This window comes from Callithrix jacchus, chromosome 14, assembly GCF_049354715.1.
Source record: "Callithrix jacchus isolate 240 chromosome 14, calJac240_pri, whole genome shotgun sequence".
Lineage (NCBI taxonomy): Eukaryota > Metazoa > Chordata > Mammalia > Primates > Cebidae > Callithrix > Callithrix jacchus.
In genome coordinates, this window is record NC_133515.1 from 12519056 (window position 1) to 12544868 (window position 25813).

General features: G+C 40.7%; 1 protein-coding gene across 1 annotated transcript in view; it reads left to right on the forward strand.

The window, feature by feature from the left end:
- SLC9A4 (solute carrier family 9 member A4) overlaps window positions 1-25813 on the forward strand; it is a 68453-nt gene that overhangs the window by 27594 nt on the left and 15046 nt on the right. The window contains exons 3-9 of the mRNA XM_002757459.6: window positions 4788-5047; window positions 6324-6541; window positions 9071-9273; window positions 9838-9924; window positions 13098-13168; window positions 15290-15451; window positions 21030-21126. Of these exons, the coding sequence (XP_002757505.3) occupies window positions 4788-5047; window positions 6324-6541; window positions 9071-9273; window positions 9838-9924; window positions 13098-13168; window positions 15290-15451; window positions 21030-21126 (1098 nt within the window). The remainder of the gene's footprint in view (window positions 1-4787; window positions 5048-6323; window positions 6542-9070; window positions 9274-9837; window positions 9925-13097; window positions 13169-15289; window positions 15452-21029; window positions 21127-25813) is intronic.

Below are 25813 nucleotides of genomic sequence, written 5' to 3' on the forward strand. Positions count from 1 at the left end.
ATGTGTCTGTTGTGTATGTGTGTGTGTGTCTATTGCCTGTATCTGTATGTTGTGTGTGTGTACTTGCTTGGACTCACTGGCATCAAGCTTTCTGATTCTTCTTCATCTTCCCCAGCTTCCTCTCCTCCCAGAAAATACACTAGAAACATCTCTTTGTGGGAAGAATGCAAGCCTATTACATTCCCATATCTAACCACGCTTATTACTACTGGTTACTTATTACATTGAGCAGGCAGCACTAATCTATAGACTCAAAATCTACATTCTAGGCTCTTTTAAGAAACCTGATTGAACCATTTTGGGAATAAGCCACAGTTTAGGACCTTGTAAAATTCAAAATAAAATTATCTGTGCTCTGAGAGATTTATAATGAAAACTTATAGTCTGTAATACAAGTTCATTTCACCGTATGGTCATTTTGGTTATAAAAGCTGTACTAGGTGGGGTAGTGTCCCCTAAAAATCCATGCTTACCTGGAATCTCAGGATGGAACCCTAACTGGAAACAGTGTCTTTACAGTTATCATTATTGAAGGCGAGCTCGCACTGGACTAAGGTGGGCCCTAATCCAATGCCTGGTGTCCTTATAACAGGGAGATGCGAGATGTGACACAGAGGAAACAGGCAGAGAAGGCTATATGGAGACACAGGCAGGGACTGGAGTGATACACTCACAAACCTGGAACAGTGAGGGCTGCCAGCAGCCACCAGAAGAAGCTCAGAAGAGCTGGGTGCGGTGACTCACGCCTGTAATCCCAGCACTTTGGGAGGCCAAGGTGGGTGGATCAAAAGGTCAAGAGATCGAGACCATCTGGTCAACAAGGTGAAACCCTGCCTCTACTGAAAATACAAAAAATTAGCTGGGCATGGTGGCACATGCCTGTAATCCCAGCTACTCGGGAGGCTGAGGCAGGAGAATTGCCTGAACCCAGGAGGCGGAGGTTGCGGTGAGCCGAGATCGCGCCATTGCACTCCAGCCTGGGTAACAAGAGCAAAACTCCGTCTCAAAAAAAAAAGAAGCTCAGAAGAGGCAAGGAAGGCCCTCCTGTTAACACCTTCATGGGGAGCATGGCCCACATCTCGAGTACGGACCTCTAATCTTCAGAACAGTGTGAAAGGATACATTTTTGTTAACCTGAGCTACTCGCCTTGTGGTACTTTGTCACAGCATCCCTAGGAGAGTCATACAGGAGTCAAGGCGACAGAGCCTCATTGCAGAGGTGCCTGTGGACCAAAAACCCATTAGCAGAGGGTGACCATGCAACCTCAGTGTCTGCCCACCCCCATCAACAAAGTGCATTGATCATGAAGCATCCTAGGTGAGAATGAGTGACACCTGAGCTACTTTGAGGCATGCCCCTCACTGCCAGCTCACATTCTAAAGCCCAAAGCCATGCTGTATGATGTTTGATATCTGCACATAAGGAAGTAGCAAAAAGTGTACAGTAGCATGGTGGCTGCAGCATAAATATGTCCATTCTGTAACCTCCTGCTGCTTTTGCTTCTATCTGTCCCTGGAAGACAGCCTCCCTCAAACAAACGTTGAGACATTGTTTAGAAGGGAGAGCAAGGAGAAGGTCTTTGCCATTGATGCACTCTGTTCATGATTATGAACAGAAGAAGATAGAAGCCTAGGGACAACCTTTGCACATGATCAGTCATTTACTGCCAACCTCTCTGTGGGAAGACAACAATCTTTTTTTTTTTTAAAGATGGAATTTCATTTTTGTCATCCAGGTTGGAGTGCAATGGTGCAATCTCAGCTCACTGCAACCTCCATCTCCTGGATTCAAGTGATTCTCCTGCCTCAGTCTCCTGAGTAGCTGGGATTACAGGCATGTACCACCATGCTGGCTAATTTTTGTTTTTTTTTTTTTTTTTAAGAGACTGAGTCTTGCTCTGTCACCCAGGCTGGAGTGCAGTGGTGTGGCCTCGGCTCAATGCAACCTCCACCTCCCGGGTTCAAGCAATTCTCCTGCCTCAGCCTCCCGAGTAGCTGGGAGTACAGGCACACACTGACACACCCAGCTAATTTTTTTTTGTTTTAGTAGAGATGGGGTTTCACCGTGTTGCCCAGGCTGGTCTTGAACTCCGAAGCTCAGGCAATCCGCCTGCTTTGGCCTCCCAAAGTGCTGGGATAACAGGTGTGAGGCACTGCACCTGGCCTAATTTTTGTATTTTTAGTAGAGATGGGGTTTCACTGTGTAGGCTAGGCTGGTCTCGAACTTCCAACCTCAGGTGATCCACCCACCTCAGCCTCCCAAAGTTCTGGGATTACAGGTGTGAGCCACTGTGCCTGGCCAAAAACAACAGTCTTTTATCATGATGGTGATGTTATAGGGAATCAACAGAGGTTGGACTTATAGACAATGTGGAGGGGCCAGGACTAGGAAAGGGGCTGGGGGAGGAATGGCTGTGGCTTCCTGCAGCCTGCAGACCACAGCAACAAATGGGTCAGCATGCGGTTCTGGTGAGTCCTGAGGGTAAAGCCAAAGTCAGAACCCAAAGGCTGTCAGGTCACACCCAAGATCAGTGGTGACACTGAGTGTCTCTATAAGGAAGATGATTCCCATTTTAAAAAGATGAGAGTCAAGGCCTGGGAGAGCCTGCAGGGTGCAGCATGAAGGGCCATGGCCTGCGGGGAAATGAGAGCCAATTGTGAAGATGAGAGGGCATCACCTGTTCCAGAAGGTCCGTGCAGTCCTTCTGTGCCTCTGCAGCACGCAGAATACCATCACAGCCATGATTTCCTTGAGATTTAGGTTCCACCCTCTGCTCTGATTTTTTGTGTTTTTCCTGGTATAGATAGACAGAGGCTAAGAGGCATGCACTGTGGTTTCACAGGAATCTTTCAGGGGCTGATATTCCCGACTCTTCATTTTCTGCAGAGATCTTCATTCAACTCTTTTCTAGGTCTCATTGTCTGTGCGTCTGCTGCTGCTTTTCAGGAGCTAGATCATAGTTCTGGGCTGTGGAGTGGCATTAAATAGTGATAAATAGATCTCTGCGGGTCCGGCACGGTGGCTCAAGCCTGTAATCCCAGCACTTTGGGAGGCCGAGGCGGGTGGATCACGACGTCAAGAGATCGAGACCATCCTGGTCAACATGGTGAAACCCCGTCTCTACTAAAAATACAAAAAAAAATAGCTGGGCATTGTGGCGCGTGCCTGTAATCCCAGCTACTCAGGAGGCAGGAGAATTGCCTGAACCCAGGAGGCGGAGGTTGCGGTGAGCCGAGATTGCGCCATTGCACTCCAGCCTGGGTAAGGAGCGAAATTCCGTCTCAAAAAAAAAAAAAAAAAAAAATAGATCTCCGTGGCTTCAAAATAAATGTTGAAATAAATGGAAAAATAGGAAAATTCGGGCCGGGCGCGGTGGCACACGCCTGTAATCCCAGCACTTTGGGAGGCCGAGGCGGGTGGATCACGAGGTCAAGAGATCGAGACCATACTGGTCAGCATGGTGAAACCCCGTCTCTACTAAAAATACAAAAAATTAGCTGGGCATGGTGGCACGTGCCTGTAATCCCAGCTACTCAGGAGGCTGAGGCAGAAGAATTGCCTGAACCCAGGAGGCGGAGGTTGCGGTGAGCCGAAATCGCGCCATTGCACTCCAGCCTGGGTAACAAGAGTGAAACTCCATCTCAAAAAAAAAATTCAGAGTGTGTGTTACATAAGCTAGAATTGTTTGCGGGATTTGATGAAATGATGTGCATGGAGCGTATAACAGTCAGGTTCAATCAGGAAAGATACACCACAATACGTTAAATAAAAAATGTTAATGTATTATAGAATGTGTTAACTATAATAAAGGCATAACTATAAGATATAAGGAAACTCTCCATGTACCCTAGGGCTGATGGAGGGCACCCAAGGAAGGACACGCGTGGGGGGGGGGGTTCACCTCTCACTGGAGAAGGTGTGGACTGGCCACTGGGTAGCAGAGAAGTTGGCTGCTTTAGCCACACTGGAGCAGGTTTGGAGTTGCTGGGAAAACAATCGACCACCCTCTGGAAGGCAGGCAGGTCCAGACATCAGTCAGCAACCCCTGTGACAGAGCTGCAGTGGGAGCCTGCACTTGGGAGATGGTAGAGGATCTTCAGAGGAGCAGGCTGCATGGGGGGAGGGGGAGAAGGCTCTCAGAGGGTGGGATGCTTGAGTGGAGCCTTGGGCCACAGACACAATGCACATGGGCCATGGAGACAGATTATCATGTCTTTTATCATATCATAGCATGGGCTTTGTGCAGACAGGTTATCACCAGGCCAAGGCTGCAGGGTTGCAGGGGGATCACTTACAGGGCCTGTGGCTCAGGCAGGGTCCACTGGAATTCCCCACACCCACGTGGTTGACTCCCCGCAGGCCCCAGAGAAACTGCAGGAAGCCCCTTCCTCCTGCACCTGCAATGTCCTTCCTAGGCCCTCTACTGAGAGAGCTTAACTAGGTGCTCATGTAAAAGAAGAAATGCTTTAAGTAATTCCACTATTATAGAACACGAATAGAAGGGTACATTTGGAATTTAGAGGCAATAAATTAACTGACACTGAAAGCTTAACAAAGAGACGTAGTAGGTGCTCATGAATGGAAGTTGTATTACACTTTTTATTCAATGAAACAGAATACATCTAAATTATTGGGAATACAGTTAAAAACGCAGTCATCTTAGTATTTTTTGTTGTAGAATTTATTTTTGTGTATTGCTTATCTAGACACATAGCTGAGAATCTGCATGCAAAGTATTCCCAGTTTCTATTAATCATTCATATTTGTTTTCTCTTTTTTTGTCTAGGTCTTATACAATATGTTAATTGCCTTTACAAAGATGCATAAATTTGAAGACATAGAACCTGTGGACATTTTGGCTGGATGTGCCCGATTCATCATTGTAGGGGTTGGAGGAGTAATGTTTGGCATTGCTTTTGGATTTATTTCTGCGTTTATCACACGTTTCACTCAGAATATCTCTGCAATTGAGCCACTCATCGTCTTCATGTTCAGCTATTTGTCTTACTTAGCTGCTGAAACCCTCTACCTCTCCGGCATCCTGGCGTAAGTACAAACCAAGGATCAAGTCACATAGTAATAGAAAGAAAGTTTAGGACCACATCACCTGAATCAGGCATCTGGGAAAGGCATGACTAATGACGCTAACCCTCAAAGGTGTTGCAGGACTTAGGAATTTCTAAACTTTTGTAAAACCTGATTGAGTCCTTTGTCAAACAAACCTTCTCTCCAACTTTGCCTTTGTCCTCTTCTTGTGATTTGCCTGAGAAGTACATAGTAATTATTATGTCAATTTAGAAGGCTCAGTAAAGCTGGTACAGAGAAGATCTGGGGAAACTTCAAGGTTATCATCTCAGTAGTGTGTTTTTTTTCCTTGAAAAGTTAATTTTAAAGTCGAAGGGAGGCACACATGAGGGACTGCCATTCCTGGGCTCTGCCTTCTGCTGTGGCCCTCAAACCACATCACACAGCCATGGCTCCATGGCTCTTCAATGTGGAATGAAACTAGGCAGATGGGATAAGATTAGAAATCTACATTTCTTTGCCTTAATGCAAATATTTTTGAAATGCTTGTCCTTATGTCTTTGTATCCTTGAGATGTCTATCTTTGAATTAGGCTACTCAGCTTGGCTTATTATATCTGGTCTTGTTATCTTCTCTATGGCATTATCCTTCTTTCCAGCTATTAAGGAAGATACATTTAATTTCACTGAAGGGGAAATAGCTCTTTCAACTAAATGTGATAGTGTAAACTCTAGACATCTGTCACTTTCCCACCTGAAAATTGATCAAAACCTCTGAGATAAGGCAAGTTTCTTTCTGTTTCCCACACTTGCTTAATGGCATGCTAGAACAGAATTATTTGAAATAAAGCCAATAAAAAAAGAATCTTGCATTGTCTTAAGTTTTGATAATTTATGGTTGGGTTGGAGGAAATGAGAGCCTTGCTGAATTATTCTGTCTGTTATTTTGGTTTAAGTAAAGTAGCAAGTGTGAGTTGGGACTGACAAACTCTTCATGAAGAGGGCAAGAGAAAAGCATTCTGCATTGGGTGTGCCCATGGGAATTGTGTGTCATTTTATTTCAGAAAGACTGTGCCACGCCCATCTTTCCACCACATTGAGCTTTACCTCGTAAAGATCTCTTAGGGAGGGAAAAGAGGGAGAAAGAAAATTTGTGAAAAGTCTGCAGCCACAGAAGGGAATAAGGGAGATATTCTTCCTGTATCAACACAGGCTTCTGTGGCATCAACTGTGGGGAGGGCGTTTTGTGGAAGTGGAAAACCTCATGGATTTTCTCTGAGACTCTGCTCCTTTTGTAGAATTACAGCCTGTGCGGTAACAATGAAAAAGTATGTGGAAGAAAACGTGTCGCAGACATCGTACACGACCATCAAGTACTTCATGAAGATGCTGAGTAGCGTCAGCGAGACCTTGATCTTCATCTTCATGGGTGTGTCCACTGTGGGCAAGAACCACGAGTGGAACTGGGCCTTCATCTGCTTCACCCTGGCCTTCTGCCAGATCTGGAGAGCCATCAGTAAGAGACAGCATGGTGCCAGAGTCCCCGGTCCCCAGAGTCTCCGGTCCCTGCTGCATTTTCAGTTCTCTTATTCCCTTCTGCAATGTAAAAACTTCAGTACTGAGTGGATGCTAACTGGTTTTACCGGTTAGGGTAGACTAGGCACCTGGTCCTGAGCAGGAATCTTTTCTGCCTGTGGTTGATAAGGTTCTGCACTGAAGCAAGGCTGAGGCAAGGAGTATTTTTTTTTTTAATTGAAGAAAGAACTTTTACATCTACCTATTTAAATAAAATTCAGTCAGTGAATCCCTTGCTCTTCACTTCTTTGTAGATTTACATCCTCTTGCACCTTACTTCAGAAATGGATTATAAACCGTGGGCATTTATTTACACGTTCACTATAGGATAAGTGAAATCTCACAAACTGTATTCTATGGAAGGCAAATAATGGTAGAAAACATCCCCATAAATAGTACAGGTGGCTTTATTTGAGGGTTGAGTGTGCAAATGTGTGATGTATAGCAAATAAAAAATCAGGAAGTGAATTTTTTAAAAGAGCTTTGTATTAATTATTAATTAGTAAGAACAACTTTAGAGTGTAACTGGCATCACACATGTAAAATGTAACTAGGCTTTTAAAATGAGAACTAGTGGCTGATGATTTCTGTTATATATTTATGTTTCAGGAACTAGAAAAGATCATTAAGCACTGAACTACAATAGATGGGTTGCCTTTTCACTGGGAGCAATTCTATTTTTAAGTGTCTTGACTAATAATTCAAGCATTGTGTTAAATGACTTTAACCAATATATTCAAGCCAAGTACTCCAAGAGAAATTAAGTGAAACGACTGAGAACCTATCTTGAACATATTAATTTCAAATTCATTTAGGATGGGTTTTAGGCTCTAGAGGAGATTAACAAGAATACAGAAATATTAAAATATTTGTAAGCAATTATGAACATATATTATTGTTGGGCTCCTTGGAGGAGAAAGGAGGAAGCTGTGATACAAGTTTATAATCTCAAATCATTAGTACTGGCCTCATTACAAACTAGCTGTTTGATCTTGGGCAGACATTTAACTATTCAAAATTGTCTTCCTCAACCACAGAAAGATGGATTTGAACAAATTTCTTAGTTCCCTTTCAGTTCTAATACTCTAGGAATCTACAGGGGAGTAGAGCTAATGCCAAGAGAAGTAAAATTACAGAGCTTTAGCCCAGCCAACAAGAAAAGAACCCACCCAGGAAAGCATTTATATTAGAGGAATATCGACATTGTTAATGCTTCATGATCCAGCTCACCCCCGTGCTATTACAGTTGAGGAAAGTGATGGAAAAACCAAGACAGTGACACAATTGGCCACATCACAGCAATTGACAGAGCCAGGTGTTAGAATCCAGTTCTCCCACTCACAGCCTGTTCTCTTCCCACCCTGACTCATCACAACTAATAGTAGTTCACACTCGTGAAGGCTTGTTACATAAAAGGCTGCATCTTATGTTATTTATGGATGTTAAATTTATTTAACATTCACATTCTGAGAGAAACACTGTGGCTACCCCATCAAGCAGATGTGGAGTCTGAGGACATGAAATGATTAAGAACCGTGCCCAAGGTCACATGACTGGCATGTAGAGGAACCAGGACAAACACAACAATGTTTTAAAAAGTAAATTTGCTTATCTCTTGCACTATCCATGTGCCTATTATCAAAGAATTCTTGCTGGCAAGTTTGTGTGACTGGAAGTACTTGAGGATGTGGAGAGTTGTATTCTACTAAATGAAATGCTTCTTTGATTCATCAGAGCTTTAATGAAGGAATCTTTCCTCCCAGGCACCACTGCATCAGTGGTAGCCAAGTCATATGGGCCACTTGGGGATGAACATCAATGTGGTAGAACACTCCTTTGTGTTTCAAACAAGCTCTCCCACCCTTCGCCTTCTATTTAAGAAACTCACTGGCAGTAAGAAGCACCCACTCACCTTCTAACCCTTTCCAACTTCCTTCTTCGTTTGCATTGAACCTCAGGTAGGACCAAGCCAATGATAAAGGATTTGATTGTAGAGACCACAGTCACTAAGAGTACCTCTCTCATTTTTAAATTACAGACCTCCTTTGGGTACCCAGTGAAAGTATGAGATGATAAGAATGTATTTATCCCCTTCACCCAGTCAACAATATACTTGCTTTGACTAGTTTTGAAAGGCAGGGCAAATATTATGAATATAGATTAGAAAATACATACCTTACATTTAGAAAAATCAAGATTTTATTACTTTAAACACACAAATGCAGACACATGCACATAATACACGCCAGGTTACTGTAGTGAAGATTCCCACTTGAAGTGCTACTATCTCACAACTAACAAAAAAGTCAAAAGCCATAAAAGGTACTTTACCTCTGATAGACATTCATGGATATGTGATAGAATTAGGCTTCATTGTCAGCAGGGCACACACTCGCAACGTCAGTTCATTAGCTCTGTATCTCTGCTCATGCATGATCCTCTGCTCTAATACATATTTCCCCCTTTCTAGGCGTATTTGCTCTCTTCTATGTCAGTAACCAGTTTCGGACTTTCCCCTTCTCCATCAAGGACCAGTGCATAATTTTCTACAGTGGTGTTCGAGGAGCTGGAAGTTTTTCACTTGCATTTTTGCTTCCTCTGTCTCTTTTTCCTAGGAAGAAAATGTTTGTCACTGCTACTCTAGTAGTTATATACTTTACTGTATTTATTCAGGTAAGTAGATTTCCCTTACATTTAAAATAAATAGATTCTTTCAGGACAGTGTATAAATTAATAAACAATAAATAAAGACTTTTTATCTGATTTTCAGATCTTTGCTCAATACCCAAACAAAATTCCCAGAGATTTCTAGATCATGTTTGCGACCATACTTTAACTTCTAAAATATATCGCCTTCAAGTCAATGCAGCATATTAAGCAAAAGAGTCCTGAGTAGCAGGTGACTAACAGCTACACTACATTTCTGAAAATGAGATTCCAGTTAGTACTAGGTAGCACATGTTTTTGTTTTAGTTGGAGTTAGCTCTTAAGAGCTAATGAAAGGTTATTTTGATGGGTGAGACCAAATTCCTATGTTAAAATACAGACAATACATCTATTTTTATTTCAGTACTTAAGGGAATTAATAACTGAAGTAAACATTGGAGCGTTTATCCCGTAATAGCCGGTATAAAAACATATAGATTAGACGTTCGAATAGTTTTGTTGATAAACTTGCTCTCTCCAGTAACGGTCTTCATCACAACAAAACTGTGTATTTTGTTATTTCTGATCTAGGGAATCACAATTGGCCCTCTGGTCCGGTACCTGGATGTTAAAAAAACGAATAAAAAAGAATCCATCAATGAAGAGCTTCACATTCGTGTAAGTTATCGCACAGTCATACTTAATAATTAATAAGATGCTTCCCCCTTGTCGCCATGAGATGTATGCACATGCCACTAGACTTCCTCTTCCCTCCCCACTCTACCAAGAGTGACTGTACAAGTTTCCTATGGCTACTGTAGGAAATTGCCACAAACTTAGTGGGTTAAAACAATGCAGATTTATTGTCTTACAGTCCTGAAGGTCAGAAATTCAAAATTCAGGTGTTGCAGGCCTGTGCTCCTTTCTGGAGTCCCTGGGGAGAATCTGTTTCCTCACCTCCCCCAGCTTCCTGAGGCTGCCTGTGTTCCTTGGCCCATGGCTCCTTCCATCTTTAGAGCCTACAATGGCTGCATCGCTCCAGCAATGACCCTTATGCCTCCCTCTTCCACATTGAAGGAGCTTTAGGATCCCACTGGGTCCATATGAATTATTCAGGAGATTGTCTCCATCTTAAGGTCAGCTGATTAGCAACCTTAAGTCCATCTGGCACTTAATCCTCCTTTAAACTGAACTACCATATTCACACATTCTGGGGATTAAGACATCGAGGGTTTTGCAAGGGCATTGTTCTTCCTACCACAGTCTGCCCTCTGTCTCCCAAAGATTCATGTCTGTTCCACATGCAAAATACGTTTCTTCTAATCCAACACCCCAGAAGTCTCAATACATTGGAGCATCAATTCAAAATCCAAAATATTATCTGAATTTTGTCAGTTCAAAAAAACCCCCAATCTCATCATCTTTATCATCTAGAGCAGGCCTCAGTGAGGCTCTGAGTATAATCTATTCTGAGGCATGGTTTCATCTATGAATTTGTGAAACTCAAGAATTAAGTTATCTGCTCCTAAAATATATGGTAGGAGACTCATTGAATAGCAATTATAGCTATTGCCTTTCAAAAAGGTGGGGAGATAACATAAGAAAAAAAGGATCCATCGATACTAAGCAGACTTCAACATTTCCTGGGCAAGCTCTATTTGGTTTCAAGGCCTGGGGATCCCTTAATCCCCTGCAACTCTTTGCTCTACCTTCTGGGTTTGTTCTCAGCTTCACCCTCTGAATCATGCTTCCTTTTTAATAAAGGTAGCATCAATTTGCAGCTGAGTAATCTTATCAGTCTATTTCTTGCTTATAGAATTGTGAGGATCTGACATCTTTCTTTCATTTTGTTCTCCTTTTTTGTCCAAGCTGGTGGTATTTCCATCAGGGTTCAACAGAATAGCAGAGCCAGTAAGATGGATGGATAAATAGACAGATACAGAAATAGATATATAGATTTAGATACAGATATATGAAGAGATTTGTTGTAAGGAATTGTTTTTTGCCACTGTGGGGGCTGGCTAGGAAAGTCCAAAATCCATGGGACAGGCCATCCAGAAGGGCAGACTGGAGCTCTCCGGCATGAACCAAAGCTGCTGTCCCCAAGTAGGATTTTTTCTTCTTCAGGGAAGCCTCAGGCCTATTCTTAAGGCCTTTCAACTGATTAAATCAGGCCCACCCAGATTATCTGGGGTCATCTCTCTAGTTAAAACAACTGATAATCAGATTATTAATCAGATCTATAAAATTCATTTAAAGTAACATCTAGAGTAGTGTTTGATTGAATAACTGGTGACTTGCCTGGCTAAACTGATGCCTCAAAATATTATCACAGTGACTAACATTCAAAGCCATCCTGCTTGCTTCTAAAATCACTGTTTCAATGAAATACGAGATCCTCCGCCCTTTTTGAACTCTTAATAGAAGAGGGGTAAAGGGTGCTACTTATTTTGCATATGTGGCTGAGTGGCAGATTTTAGTGAAAATATCCCAGTCTGGCAAAGGTGAATATGACATTGATCACGGTTTCTACCTGTTTGTTTAAGTTCAGCACAACATTGAAGGGATGCCACTGTGTAGAGCTCCAAGGAATAGACATGAGAACTCATGTCTGAAGGGTTATAGATGGAGACTTCAACTCAGTTAATGAAAGAGCATTCTGACAATCATTTCCTGATTGGCACACCTGAAGCTGAAGTGAATGTGTCTAACCTGTGACTGGGAACTTGTGACATAGTCGCTGTACATGAGATTCAAGCTTTGAGGAGATAGTTGAACCTGAAAAAATTTAGGTTTCTTCTGTCCCTGAGAGTTCACCATCTTAATACTGGAGAAACTGATGAAGTCTTCCAAAATCTACCCTAAAGTTCATGGTCAAAGTCACCTATGAAATTTGGTTATTTAAATTCCAGGAAATTCAAATGAAAAATTTTCAAGGCCATTTGAAAATAATGAACAGATAAGTAGTGACTGTTTTATAATATGTAACACCTTAACCTGATTGTAGATTTTTGTCTCTTTCTTATGATTTATTATTTTGACAAATTAGATAATCCACCTAAGTCCATGAAACTTGGATATTTTACTCTTCTTTCATTTATTTTTCTTTTCCTCAAAAAAGTTACAATTTTTGGCAGAAGATAGTGAATCAATTATTTAAGAATTAATATAATATTTGAATCTGTTTCTCAAAATAAAATTCAGAAGCTAGAATAGACTTCAATAATTTCAAATTTAAAATATTTGGAGACTAATTCATAGTTATGTTGAAGATTGCACTTTTTCCTAAATTTTCATAAACAATTTTGGATAAAACAAATACGTGGTGAAATATAAGTACTTCGATCAAGCAAGCATCTTAAAATGAGAAAAATAGATATTTTGTTATTATATGTTGTTATAGTAGAATATTTATAGAATTATATGTTCAGAAATTATTGATGGGATACCAGTGTGATAGTTTGCAGTGAAATTAAAAGTAACAGTTATTACTATTATTTCATAATATCTTAAATATGATATATTTTATTATTATTATTGTCTTCCAAATGATTTCAGTAATGAGAAACTTCTAGATCATTCTAGAAATGTATTATCCAAAGCAAATGCCAGGTGCCCTGTTTTCTTTACATATTATGTGAATTATCAAGAAACTTATCTATGAAGTATTTAAACCACAAAAAAGTTGAAATGACTGTAAAAGGCATCAAATATTTTATTACATGAACAGAGTGATAGATATGCCCCAGAAAATTATAGCCTCCTTTGTTTTTTAAAGGGTCTTATCTGTCCTGTGTGTCTTTCTGAGTTGGCTTTTCTCTGGCAGTCATTTTCTGGTGTTTGTTTGGCAGCTGATGGATCACTTAAAGGCTGGAATTGAAGATGTGTGTGGGCACTGGAGTCACTACCAAGTGAGAGACAAGTAAGGAAGCTGAGAGTTTCACTCACTGAATATGTACGGCATGGGGAAGGGAGACCAAGCAGATGAAGTGCTCCAGCGCCATCCCCTACAGGAAGCAACTGAAATTCCAGGGCATGCTAAGTCTGGAAAATGAAGAGACATCAAGTGGGAAGAAGCAGTAGACTTGGTGTAGGTTGTGTCAGAGAGAACCAGTACAGCTAATGGGTTGAAATTAGAAAAGTCAGATTTAAGTTAAAAACAAGGACAAGGCCAGGTGTGGTGGCTCACGCCTGTAATCCCAACATTTTGGGAGGCGGAGGCAGGTGGATCACCTGAGGCTGAGTTTGAGACCAACCTGACAAACATGGAGAAACCCTATCTCTACTAAAAATACAAAAAAATTAGCTGGGCATGGTGGCACATGCCTGTAATCCCAGCTACTGGGGAGGCTGAGGCAGGAGAATCACTTGAACTTGTGAGGTGGAGGTCGTGGTGAGCTGAGATAGTGCCATTGCTCTCCAGCTTGGGCCACAAGAGCAAAACTCCATTTCCAAAAACAAACAAACAAACAAACAAAAAAACAAGGACAAGGTTCCCAATGATAAGATCAGATCAGATCTACCATGGAATGGCCAGCTTCAAGAGGTTGGAAAGGGAGTTTGGTACCTGCTGAGGAATCCTGGGAAGGGATTCCTCTATTGTGGGGGAGGCCACAGTGGAAGATCTTTAAGGCTCTTAAATATAATAATTCTTTTTAAAAATGCTCAAATCCTTCTTCTCCATTATATCTCACCTTTCAGAATGGATCGTCTTACTGGATTTACTTCCCAGTTCAGGAGGGAGGTTGTAGCTGGAGATGAAGGTTGTCAGTTGTCAGTGAGTAGCTGGAAGTTCACTTAGGACAGGGCTCTGAGAAGGTCCCACTCTCCCAGTCTTGTGGCTCAGGCAAGGAAAGAAAGGGCAGAAGGAGACTGGGAAGAAGTGGTTACAGAGGCTGGCAGGGGAGCAAGAGCGAGTCAGAATATGAAGGGCACAGAGGGAGGACCCAGAACATCGGGAGCCACAAAGAATCCAGGAAGGTAAGGAGGAGGGCAGCCTCTTGAGTTCAACAGGACAAGATTAAGGTGAGCTCAGTGAGAAGAATGTCAGGGAGGGTGTTTTGGTTGGGGAGGTGATTACCGTGTGCTGAGAATACACAAAAGCCATGGCTTCTTATGAGGGCAGAAAACTGGAAGACGGAAGATCGAACCAGTTGGAACAAAAGGAGGCCTGGTCTGAGCCGACCTCAGATTCAGGAAGCCAGTCCCTAACCCTGAAGGGACTTAGCTGACAGAACCTGCGCACCTCATGGACCAGGAAACCAATTGCCAGTTAATAAGCCAGCAGCCCGGGAAGCTATGTGCCCCTCCGGAAAATAAAGCAGGTGGACGAACTACTCTTTGAATGTAAAATGAAAGTGTTGAAAATTCCAACTCCAAACAAATGGCTGACTCTGAAGGCACCATATGCGTAGCACAGCTCAGCCTAATGGGCCGGCCAGAGGTTCCTTACAATAGTCAGCGGCCATCAGTCTTGCCTATTCAGAGTCTCCATCATTCAGGCTACTGGGACATATGTAGGGTTTTTTTCTTCCCTTTAATTGGTAGGATTCAAAATGATCTGCAGCATAATGGGGCAAAACTACTGTAACTACCGGGCCATTTAAAGTTATTGGTTTCTGGTTGAATAGGCCAGTATTACTGTAAGTGCAGCTGCCGCTGTTATGAGCTATTAGAATGGAACACTTGTTCAAAAGCTTCAGCCCCCTCATTTCTTCTCTTACAATTGGAGCTGAGCTGGGCTGGGCCTCCCCCGCGCCTCACTTATGCACACTTTTTGCCCTGATTGCAGCTTGTCCCTTCCTTTTGTTTAGTTGATTTTCAATGTATTCAGGCCAGGAGGCCATTCTTTTTTATTTTAAAAAATGCATAAATACTATGAATTTTTTTAAAAAATGTGTTCAAATGCTGTGAATTCCAGGCACCGTCCTGATGTTTCTTCAGAATAAAGTTAAGTAGTAAGTAGTTTGTTTTAAGAGACATGCCTACTTACGTAACACATATAGACATTCAAGATTTCCAAAATGTTGGTTTTTGTTTTTAGGTTTAAGAAGTTTGATCATAGATACTTACGAAAAATCCTCATCAGAGAGAACCTACCCAAATCAAGCATTGTTTCTTTGTACAAGAAGCTGGAAATGAAACAAGCCATCGAGATGGTGGAGACTGGGATACTCAGCTCTACAGCTTTCTCCATACCCCATCAGTAAGTCCTGTCTGTTCTTTGTTCTAAACTTTCACCGTCAGAATTCCAAGGGGCACTAACTCATTGCCTCGTTTAAAGGTATACGAGGAGTAAAGAGGCAGAAATATGAAGAAGAAATTACTTAAAAAATATGTAATCTAAGCCTTGGCATTTTTTATGGTGTGGCCCAAGCTCAACATATTTTACCTAGTTTCTGAAAAATTACTTTCTAGCAAATGTTGCTTACTTAGGGTTGTATGACACCTTTCTTTGGGAGTGAAGGGCAAGTGAATGTGTAGAATTGCAGCATATTTCACAAGATGTCTCATTTTCCTCCTGGTAGGACTCCTGTGCATGTGATTCTATCCTTCCTACCATTGTGTTTCTTCCCATAAGCCATTTCTCTTCCTCTTTTACTTGAGAGATGAGTTAGCTTTCTGAGATGATAACTTGGATTTGGGAATGAGTGATGATAGCAGGAGGTGTGGTCACTGGTGGGTTATATAAAGAGAAAGTTGTGTTTGTAATTACATGTAAGGCAAAGGTCTACCTGAGACTGTGAAATTTGCCTTGAGTCTATTCGAGACCCGCTTGGAGTAGGAGCAGGGAGATCCCTGGCTTTCTGGGGAACAGAGGACCACAGGGCATTGTTGTGGAAGCAGGCCATAGGTAGGGGAGACACTGGAATATAAATCCATCATTACAAGATGATTTTCTCTGCAATGTGGTAGAGCCTCTGGTAGCCACTTGTCCCAAGAGCTGGCTAAATACTTCTTAAAGCTGTTAATGAGAGCCTCTTCAATGTCAAAAGAATTCATTAATCTCCCAAAGATGCCCAGTTTTTCTCCAACGAATGGTTTACAAATTGGGAAAATTAATCACAACATATATTTAGGATAAGGAACATGTGCCCTCTCCATCCTGTTGTCTCCCGCAGGTAAAAACACCTGATCATATGCTTCAATTATGTCTTCACATTTAAAAAGCAAGTTGGAAGAAGAGCTAAGAATAGGTAGCAATGAAGTTGTCACTATTGCCTGAGTGTTATTTCTGAGATAACACCTTCATCCCTTGCCTGCTAATAAATCAGAAACGGCCTTGCATTTCTTACATGGCCTGAGAAGAATCTTAACTAGCGTCCCTGAGGATATCTCAGTATAATAAAACGTTTTCTGCCTTATTTCTTAGTGACTTTTCTCTGGGAGTCGTGGTGGGGGGTTGTTGCTTTGTTTTCGTGCTGCCATCACATGGCTTTAAGGAAATTTCTGATATTAAAATGGAAAAGTGCTGACAAATATATATTGGCAACGCTCTGCTGCATCATAGTGGAGCCCAGGCAAAGGAAACATCAGGCATATCAATCCTCTTTTTATTTAAAATGTTGATATTATATTCGTTGAAAATTTTCTGTATTGACCTTTATTTCTAAAAATTTTGCATTTAAATCTGACTTATCTTAGTTGCTGAGTTTTTTGGAATCCTCTTGCATTTGACACCTTTGATCAAACCCTGTCTGTTAGACACTTCGTATGTGCCAGGCACTGTGAAGCAGACACAGGCCTTGCCCTCATAGACAGCATACTCTGCTGGTTGGGTCATGACATTCATACAAAAGTCCACACAAACATAATCTTAAAGAACAAAGAGCTATGCAAGTCTATGAGAGGTGCACCTCACCTGGGCTCCCCTTGCCTTTGGCCTGCTCACTGAAGGATGAATGCCAGTTAATGCAGTTTAGACCATCAGAAACTTCCTTAATTGCTTGCTCATTTATGTGAACTCTTGGTCTAGGAAGGTAGGGGTGTTATCTCAAATGAGAATCAGTCTGCCAGGTGGTAAAGCATATTTTGAATTTTTGTATTACATTGCATCAGCCATAAGCATTTGACTTAATTTCTTACCTCAAGGCAATCTTTAAACCAGTTTTATTTGGAGTGGGGCCTGCCAGTTGAGTCAATAATTCTTTAGAAATGAATTTAAGATTAGTGAGAGAGCCTTATAGGTCCGAGATAATTCCCTTTCCTCCTATAACCCAAGCAGTTAGTTAACTGGGGTGGGAAGATTTTTTAAAGTTGATATTTAATACATATTTAGTATTTAAACTGCATTTATTTGATCTCATCCGAAATCTGTAGGACGTGAAGCAAAAAGGAATTCCTCTCCTAAGATCAAAGCAGCTAATTTTTTACAAAACAAACCTTCATACAATAATAGGAAAAAGAAATGTGTACTCAGTTTGCTTTTTATTATTCTGTATGAGATTATAACAACAAAATGCACAGGTATTTTTTTCCTTAGAAGTTCAAGCAATTGTTCTACAAAAGGTTTAGATTTTCAAATTCTGTGACGTTCAGGAGAACGCTGCCACCATGGTTGTCTATTTACAGAGTTTGGATGGTGTTGATTGTTCGGAATCCCATTGTTTTTACATACATTATCTTATTTTAAACTCAAAACAATCCTATGGATAAGTAGAATATGCACTTTGATTACTATTTCAAATATGAAGCAGCATATCTCATCCATGAGTAAGCTGTTCGAAATGATCAGAGATAGAGGCTCAAGCTGGTTAAAAAGGTTGAAGCTTTAAACATTTATTGATTAAAATTAAAGTGATATTAAAATATTTATATATTTTTAGGCATAACAAATGACAACCATACAATCTCAAAATGTGTTTTAAAACTCTCAAATAATTTTAAATGTCATTAATTTTTTTAAAGAGACCTAAATAACGTCATTGTCCTCTAAGAATTTCCTCATGGATCACACACACTGACAGGTATAAATTCACATTTCCACATTCTCACACGGAAGACTAGGATGCAGATTCTGATGCCATTTTTCACTTCCACAAGGGAACAACGTATTTTGAGGAGCAGCAGCATCTTCTCAGCCAGTCATCACTCATTCCAAATGTTGGTCATCTTGGTGACCTCTGTAAAAAGATGCAAAGCAGCTGCACACACAGGGCGGCTGGTGGGAGCCGCTGTGTGCACCGCAGGCAAGTCTTCCTGTCATCTGAACCTACTTTTCCCACAGACTTCACATCTAAGCTGCTTACAAAAAGGTGTATTCTTCTAAATGAATTAGTAAATAATATTTGATCTTTTGGAACTTCATACTATGACATGTGTATTCTACTAGATATTATAGTAGAATAGAAGCCTCTTTTTACATTACTATAGTAACTGACCAAAAGAGAATGAGGACAGATTGAAGAGAGGTTGATTAGTGAGAATAAATATTACACTTAGATAAAGGAAATAAGCTCTGGTGTTTGATAAGACAGTAGAGTAACCACAGTTAACACTAACTGTACATTTCAAAATATCTAGAAGAGAATGATTTGAATGTTTCTAATATAAAGAAAAGATAAAAGTGTAAGGTGATGGATATCCCAATTACCCTAATTTGATTATATGACTGTATTAAATTATCACATATACCCCAAAACTATGTACAACTATTATATATCAATATAAAAGATAAGTAAAAAGAGTTGTGAGAAATATGAACATTGTATTCAAATATATTTAGGTTCAGATTTTCTCAATTTGATTGAAATTATGGCAAAATTTTTATTTAAAGTGATGAAGATCTTCTTTATGGATAATGAATGAATGGTCCAGTGACAAGAGTCCTGGTTTATAGATTGATTTGATATAGAAATGATTACTCATTCCGTTTTTCTAAAGATGCATCTCCTGTGCTTGTGCTGTGAGTATTTCAGGGATGGTTTTGCTAATGAAGTGGCATGAAGGAAACTCCAGGTATCACCTTGCCCAGATGAGTCAATTCTATAGCTGTAGAACGATAGTTGTTGTAATTCTACAGCTGCGGCTTCTCAGTGTGGCTCCACGAAGGGAAATGCCTTTGATATACCTGAAGTGCTCGTTTAAGCCAGAGTCTGAATGGACTTTAACTAAGTTTGTCCTTCCCAAAGTGGTCAGTTATAAACTGGGAAGAGTGCCAAGTTAGACCTACTGCTTTATCAAGTGTAACTTTATTACCATTTCCTTTATCAGTGGTTTTTCCTATTTGGTTGTTTCAGCAGAAAGTGGAACTATTTGACTAGCTGTTATTTCTGCTTAGCAGTACATCACGCTCACCACATTAAAGGAAAGTGTTCAGATTATGGAAGTGTGTGGGCATATCTAAATCAGAATAAATGTTATTTGAAGGACATTTAAACAGTCAGGTTTAAATGCACTGATAATAATGTTTAGATCACCAAAGGTGGTAACTGTGTGTCAATAGAGGTGACATTCGCAGCGTTAGGATATGGAAACTGATTTCAATCAGTTTGCAGAAAGGACATTAGTCAGTCTACAGACAGCATTGCCAAACAAAATCCAGGCATGCTGTGATAGCCAGTGTCCAAGTCCTTTAAGATATTTTATCAAATGTACATTTCTTTTAAAATGTCTTTGCTATTTATGGCTGTATTGATACTAATGTTTTGAAAAATACTTAAATGGTGGCCTGTATTAAAATGAATAATTACTCATGTCTGTGACCAATTATTTTAAGAGCATATGCAAGCAGGTATCAAAGACTTCAGTGCCCTTATGCATTCAAAATTCAAAAGAGCTGCAGCTGGAAACAAACAAACAAAGAAACAAACCCATTAGGGTTTATATCAAGACTTTAAGGAAGGTGATAGTATTAAAAAGGCAGTTAATTATTTTTAGTTCTCTCTTTTTTGTTCTTATGTTTCATTTGGAATGTATATAATACCAAGCTTTTTAAAATTACTGCCACTGGATTGTAACCAAATACATTTGTCACATGAGAATTCTTCCCCTAGCAATGTCAGGACTTTGAAATCCCCAGAAGACAATTGTGCATTGACTGCTAACCTGGGCACAGGCATAGCCTAGTTTTTAATCCCTTCCAGGGGCAGGAAGGGGTCACGGTGTACAATATATCAGAGCTGGACTGGCTCTTGTGGTATAAATGGTCTAATTGCCCTTGTAAAATGTGATTCTGGTTTCTTCACTTATTTCTTATCCAAAGGTAAAATCCTTATAGATGCAATTCCAATATAAATGTACTCGTGAAACTAATATTGTTAGATAAATGCTAATCAAAATGTGGTGTGTAGATGGTATTAATCTGTGAGTTGTTTGTCACCTGCCCTCAATGAGATATTAAAGGCGAAACCAGCAAAGAGTTCTCCTTTCACAGAGTCATTTTTTTTTTCTGTTGTATTTAATGGTAAAATATTTGGATTGCGTGGCATAGTATAATTTTTTAACAATTGATTTTTACTGTATTGTACAAACATTCCAATTCACAACAGATTTGGAGGAAAAAAATTAATGTGTTTGTTATCACTTTAGGCCTTTTTTAAAAAATGTGTTGGAATAATTACTATACATAGGCTATCGATAAAGAAACAGTATTTTTAAAACTTGACGTCAAGACACATGTTCTGACATTTCAAATCAACTTACTAGAACAACAGGAAAGATTATGTGTAGGATTCTGGAACTTAGGATGCCCCTCAGTACAGAGCAATTGATATTGATATTTTTGTGGCACCTCTTGCCAAATGAAATAATAATGCTTGTCTCTTCCTCAATGACTATTCCAGGGCCCAGAGGATACAAGAAATCAAAAGACTTTCCCCTGAAGATGTGGAGTCCATAAGGGACATACTGACATGCAACATGTACCAAGTTCGGCAAAGGGTGTGTATGAGCCACCTGTGTGGTCCCCATTGTGTGTTCTTGAAAACAGTCCTTCCGGAGTCCCCTGATGCTCACATCGCCCTCTCTAAGGTGGTCTCTTGCTGAATATTTTCTCTCTGCTTAGCTTGGATAACAGAAAGTTAATTGCCATGTTTCTGCTGCAAAATCAGCACCTGTGGCATTAAAATAAGTGCAAATCTAGTTATCGTCTCTAGGGGGCACGCTGCCCTAGTCCTGCAGCCTGGTCCTTTCCAGAACCAGCAGGTCTCCCTACAGAGAAGCTCATCCACCACACTACAGAACAAAGATGGCACCAGGATGCTGATCACAGTGCAGTTGTCTCAATTGTATTGACTACAGTAAAGGTGAGAAAGTTGAGATAGTTCAGGTTAGAATATTGAAACTATAATTTATAATGAATAAATGCCTGAATAAAAGGAGACATCTTATTTCTTAATTTTGGAACTAGATATGAAATCTATTCTAGTCCTTGGGACCTGGTCCAAAGTGCATACTAAGAACATTTCTGGGGGAAGTAGATGAATCTTTCTGAAACTTTGATTTAGTTAAATGATATTCATCTAATTAGCCATCTAACGAAGTTGTCTAACGAGAAGTTTTTTCAAGTTTAAGGATTTGATTGTCCATCCTAATTCTAATACTTGGATGTGATTAGAAATGAATTCACTTTGAGGATCTTTGGTTTTGTGACATTGATCATAGTCTTAAGGAAACTAAAAAAAAAATCATCTAGGCAAAGCTCCTCATTTTCAAAGAGAAGATGCTGAGGTTAGTGGAGTTGATTATCTGACTTGTTCAAGGTCACAAAACAAATCCAGTTACAAACACAGGTCTTCCACCCACCCACCCTCTGCTCTTTTCATGACTTCGGACTTACATAAGCCAATGAAAGTTAATGTTCTCTGGTCTCCTGTTTCAACTCAAAGGTCAATGATTCAGAGGAATGTGTCAGTGAGAGGCTGTGTACCAGCTGGAAGAAAACAGGTCAGCATCAATGGCAGTGTGCTTAGAGTAAATTCCACACCTTTCAAATCATTCCAAGTGAAACTGTTTCAGTAAGACTACCACATCTTGGCTTAGATAAATAATAGATAACAACATCCTGGTTTGAAGAATGTGGCTAGCTTAGTGAGACCCAGAGCCTAGAGAGTGCCTGCTACCCAGCCTTTTCTCTATGTGAAAGAAGGTCAAGTTTAGGGTAAGGTCTGGAAACAGAGATGGAGATGCTACAACTCCAATCCAGTCTAAGATAAGGTCAACTGCTCATCCTTTCATTTCTTCCTTGGATGCAGGTTCCAAGATAGGATCCTTTCCTCCCTTTTAATAAGTATCCTAGGCAGTCTGCCTCCCAGAGTTCTACCTTCTAAGCTACACAGCATCTTCCTTCCTCATTTCCCTCAAATTAAAGCACATAGTCCTCTTTCCATTTAAAGAATTTATTGCTGACCACACTGGGAGCCAAATAGGGAGGACACAATTGATAAACAGAGGGCAGTTACAAGCCTATGAAGTGGCTTTTTGAGTTTGCTTTGCTTACTTCGTAAGTCAAACTCACCAGCCCTACCACTTCCCATCTTCTTTTCCTTCCTCAGCTTTACAAAGGTCATGAGAATTCTCTCTTCCACCATGGCCCTCTTGATCTCTTGAAGGAAAAGTCTACCTGAAAATGCAATTCAGGACAATTATATATCTACTCTGTTTCTAGAGGACAATCTACATTTTTAAGGAATGTCACAAAGGGTCTACATTGGCCATCCTGCATTCTGTAGCCTGGGTGATAGATGCAGGCCTGCTGGCCAGGGCATTTCTCACTGTTCACATTTTGAAAGAGGCCATCTTGGGCATTAGGATTTACTTCAGGTCAGGACCAGAATCAATGCAGAGTTTAACTCTGGGCAACCCTAATGTATAGTTGATCTGAAACTGAGCTGGCCCTGCTGGATCCGCTGCTCCTAGGAGGACTCCAACCAATCCTGTTTGAAGTCCTTCCACTCAGCACACCCAGGACAGAATCTTCATGGATGGAAAGCTTAAGGGACTCACCTCTGGAGGTTCCTGGTAGGACAACCACAGAGGAAGCTCTCTGAAACACAGTGGGAATGGAGACAGAGAAACGCTATTTCTAAACCTACAAGAGAAGAAAGCAGCTTTAGCCTAGGCCCCCGGATAGGTCACAGATTGATGGGTGGTTCCTGAGTAGCCTGGATAATCAGATCACTCTTAGAATTTCTGCATACTTTCAAAGGAAGAGAGCAATTTATCCAATATCAGTTTCCTTCAGCAAATAGTTAATGCACATCTAGAACGTGTCAGGCATCAAGAACACTGCACTGAATAAGAAAAGCTTCCTTCTCCTGTAGGGCTCAAGGTTCAGTGGGAAATACAAGCTCCACTGGAACACAGAAATGGAGGGAGTGGAGGGAAGAAACTTGCATGTACATTACCTGCATTGAGCCTTTTATGCTCCCTGCAGACAGGCAAAATAGAGAAGCACATGGGTTATGGGACGTTATGGGAGGTGAAATAGGAAGCCAAATGTCCAAGTGTTCCTTAAAATGTACAGTCTTTTCCCAAGTCTAGGTGTAGGTCTAGGTGTAGGAAATCCTACTAGCAATGCATTATATGTCTGTGAACAGACACACACACACACACACACACACACACACACGTGCGCGCACGCGAGCACACTGAATTCAGTTTTGCATGACTTTAAAATTGATAAACAATTGTAAAAATTTGTCTCTACATTCCTAATTTTTGTTTTATTTTTCACAACAGTGTCATGTTACCATTTTTAAATTTTTCAATGTATAAAATACACATAGGTTGAGGTGCATCATTACTAATGATTGACAAAAATCCATATTTCAAACTGTCTTCAAAATTCAACTTTTTGGGCCAATTTCTTGTCAGATCTGTTAATTTGCTAAAAGTGGATGAACACTTCTCCATTGGGAGAAGGAGAAAGTTGGCTTTACCCTTCCCTCATTGTTCCCTCGGCCTTCGGTTTATGTCTTCTTTTTTTTCCCCCTTGGAGACAGGTGTCACTCTCACTCTGTCACCCAGGCTAGAGTGCTGTGGCATGATCACAGCTCACTTCGGGTTTGACCTCCTAGACTCAATTGGTTCTCCCACCTCAGCTTCGTGAGTAGTAGGACCACAGGTTCATACCACCACCCCCAACTATTTTTTTTGTATTTTTTGCAGAGATGGGGTTTAGTGACATTGCCCAGGTTGGTCTCAAATCCCTGGGCTCAGTGATCCACTTGTCTTGGCCACTGGAAGTGCTAGGATTACAGCCACGAGCCACCTTTGGAAGTCCAGTTTACACCTTCTTTATGATGCTATTTTTATACAATTATCTATTTTGTGATGATTACCTTAGTTAATAGATAATGAAAATCACAGATCTATTTAACGGGATGTACATACAGTAAACACGAACAATGAACTGAAAGCTGGTGAAGCAATTGCCATTGTCAATTCCTTATTGACTTGACTGTCTCATGTACGGACTGAGTGAGGACATTATAAATTTATATATGAAGATGTATGGACTGAGTGAAGGCACATTATAAATTCATATATTAAGTACTAACAGAGCTTAATCTGTTTTGTATTTGTTTGAATACAAATCAATAGAAATAGAAGTATTAGTATTTTTGTTCCTCACCTCGTGGGGCGTCTTGTGGCACTGTTTGAAGTGCACCCACCTAAAGAACACCTGGCCTGAAAAATTCAGCCTCTACTCCTTAGCAGGCTGCCTATGGCCTGGCCGCAACCCTCCATGCTCTTCCAGTCTTACCTCTCACACACTTTGAATGAAGCATCCTGTTCTTTTGTGGTAACAGACCCATTCCTGGCTCTTTCCCAGCACATCCTCTGACTGTCCTCTTACCTCCAAGGTGGTTAACAGCTGATGTCTTAGCTCATGTGTTTCCTCTTCCTGGAATTTATTCTCAGGATAGCAATCACTCATCTTTCAAGACTCTCTCAGTACAATGAACCTTTCCAATCCAAGACTGGATGAAGTGCCCTTTGCCTATACTGTATGACCCCCGATGATCCCAGAATCTTATCACTTACCTGCACCATAGCATCTTAACCCTATTGGTTTAACTTCTCCAGGAGACTGTAAGCCTTTCAAAGACTGTAATTCTGATTTACTCACTTATTTAATCCTGTGCCTTCCACGGCACCTGTCACATCGAGCATTTTCTCTATTGCAGTTAAACTGACTACCCTATCACAGCACCCATCACTTGGGAGGGAGAGTACCTGCAGTCCCCATCTTGTCATGTGGACTTTGTGGTTTATCAGTGCACATAGTGTGTCACCTATCGACCCCTGGCAAACTGAGCATTCACTAGTGGACCTTTAGTGAGCACCAAGAGGAAGAAGAAATTGTAGATAAGCATTTCACCAGCATCTGTCTGAGGACTGACTGATGTTGGTCTCATGGTTCATGACAAGTTTCCATTGGTCTGGGATAAAGGACAAGGAAGACATTCTCATAAAGCTAAATTGATTCAATTTGAAGGACTTTTTTTTTTTTTTTAAATCTCAGATTATGTTCTGCCTGTGATTTTTTGTTAAGAGTCTTTCTTTCTGAATTGATGATAATGGTGATAGAAATTGTGTGTGTGTAGGTATCCTTAATTGGCAA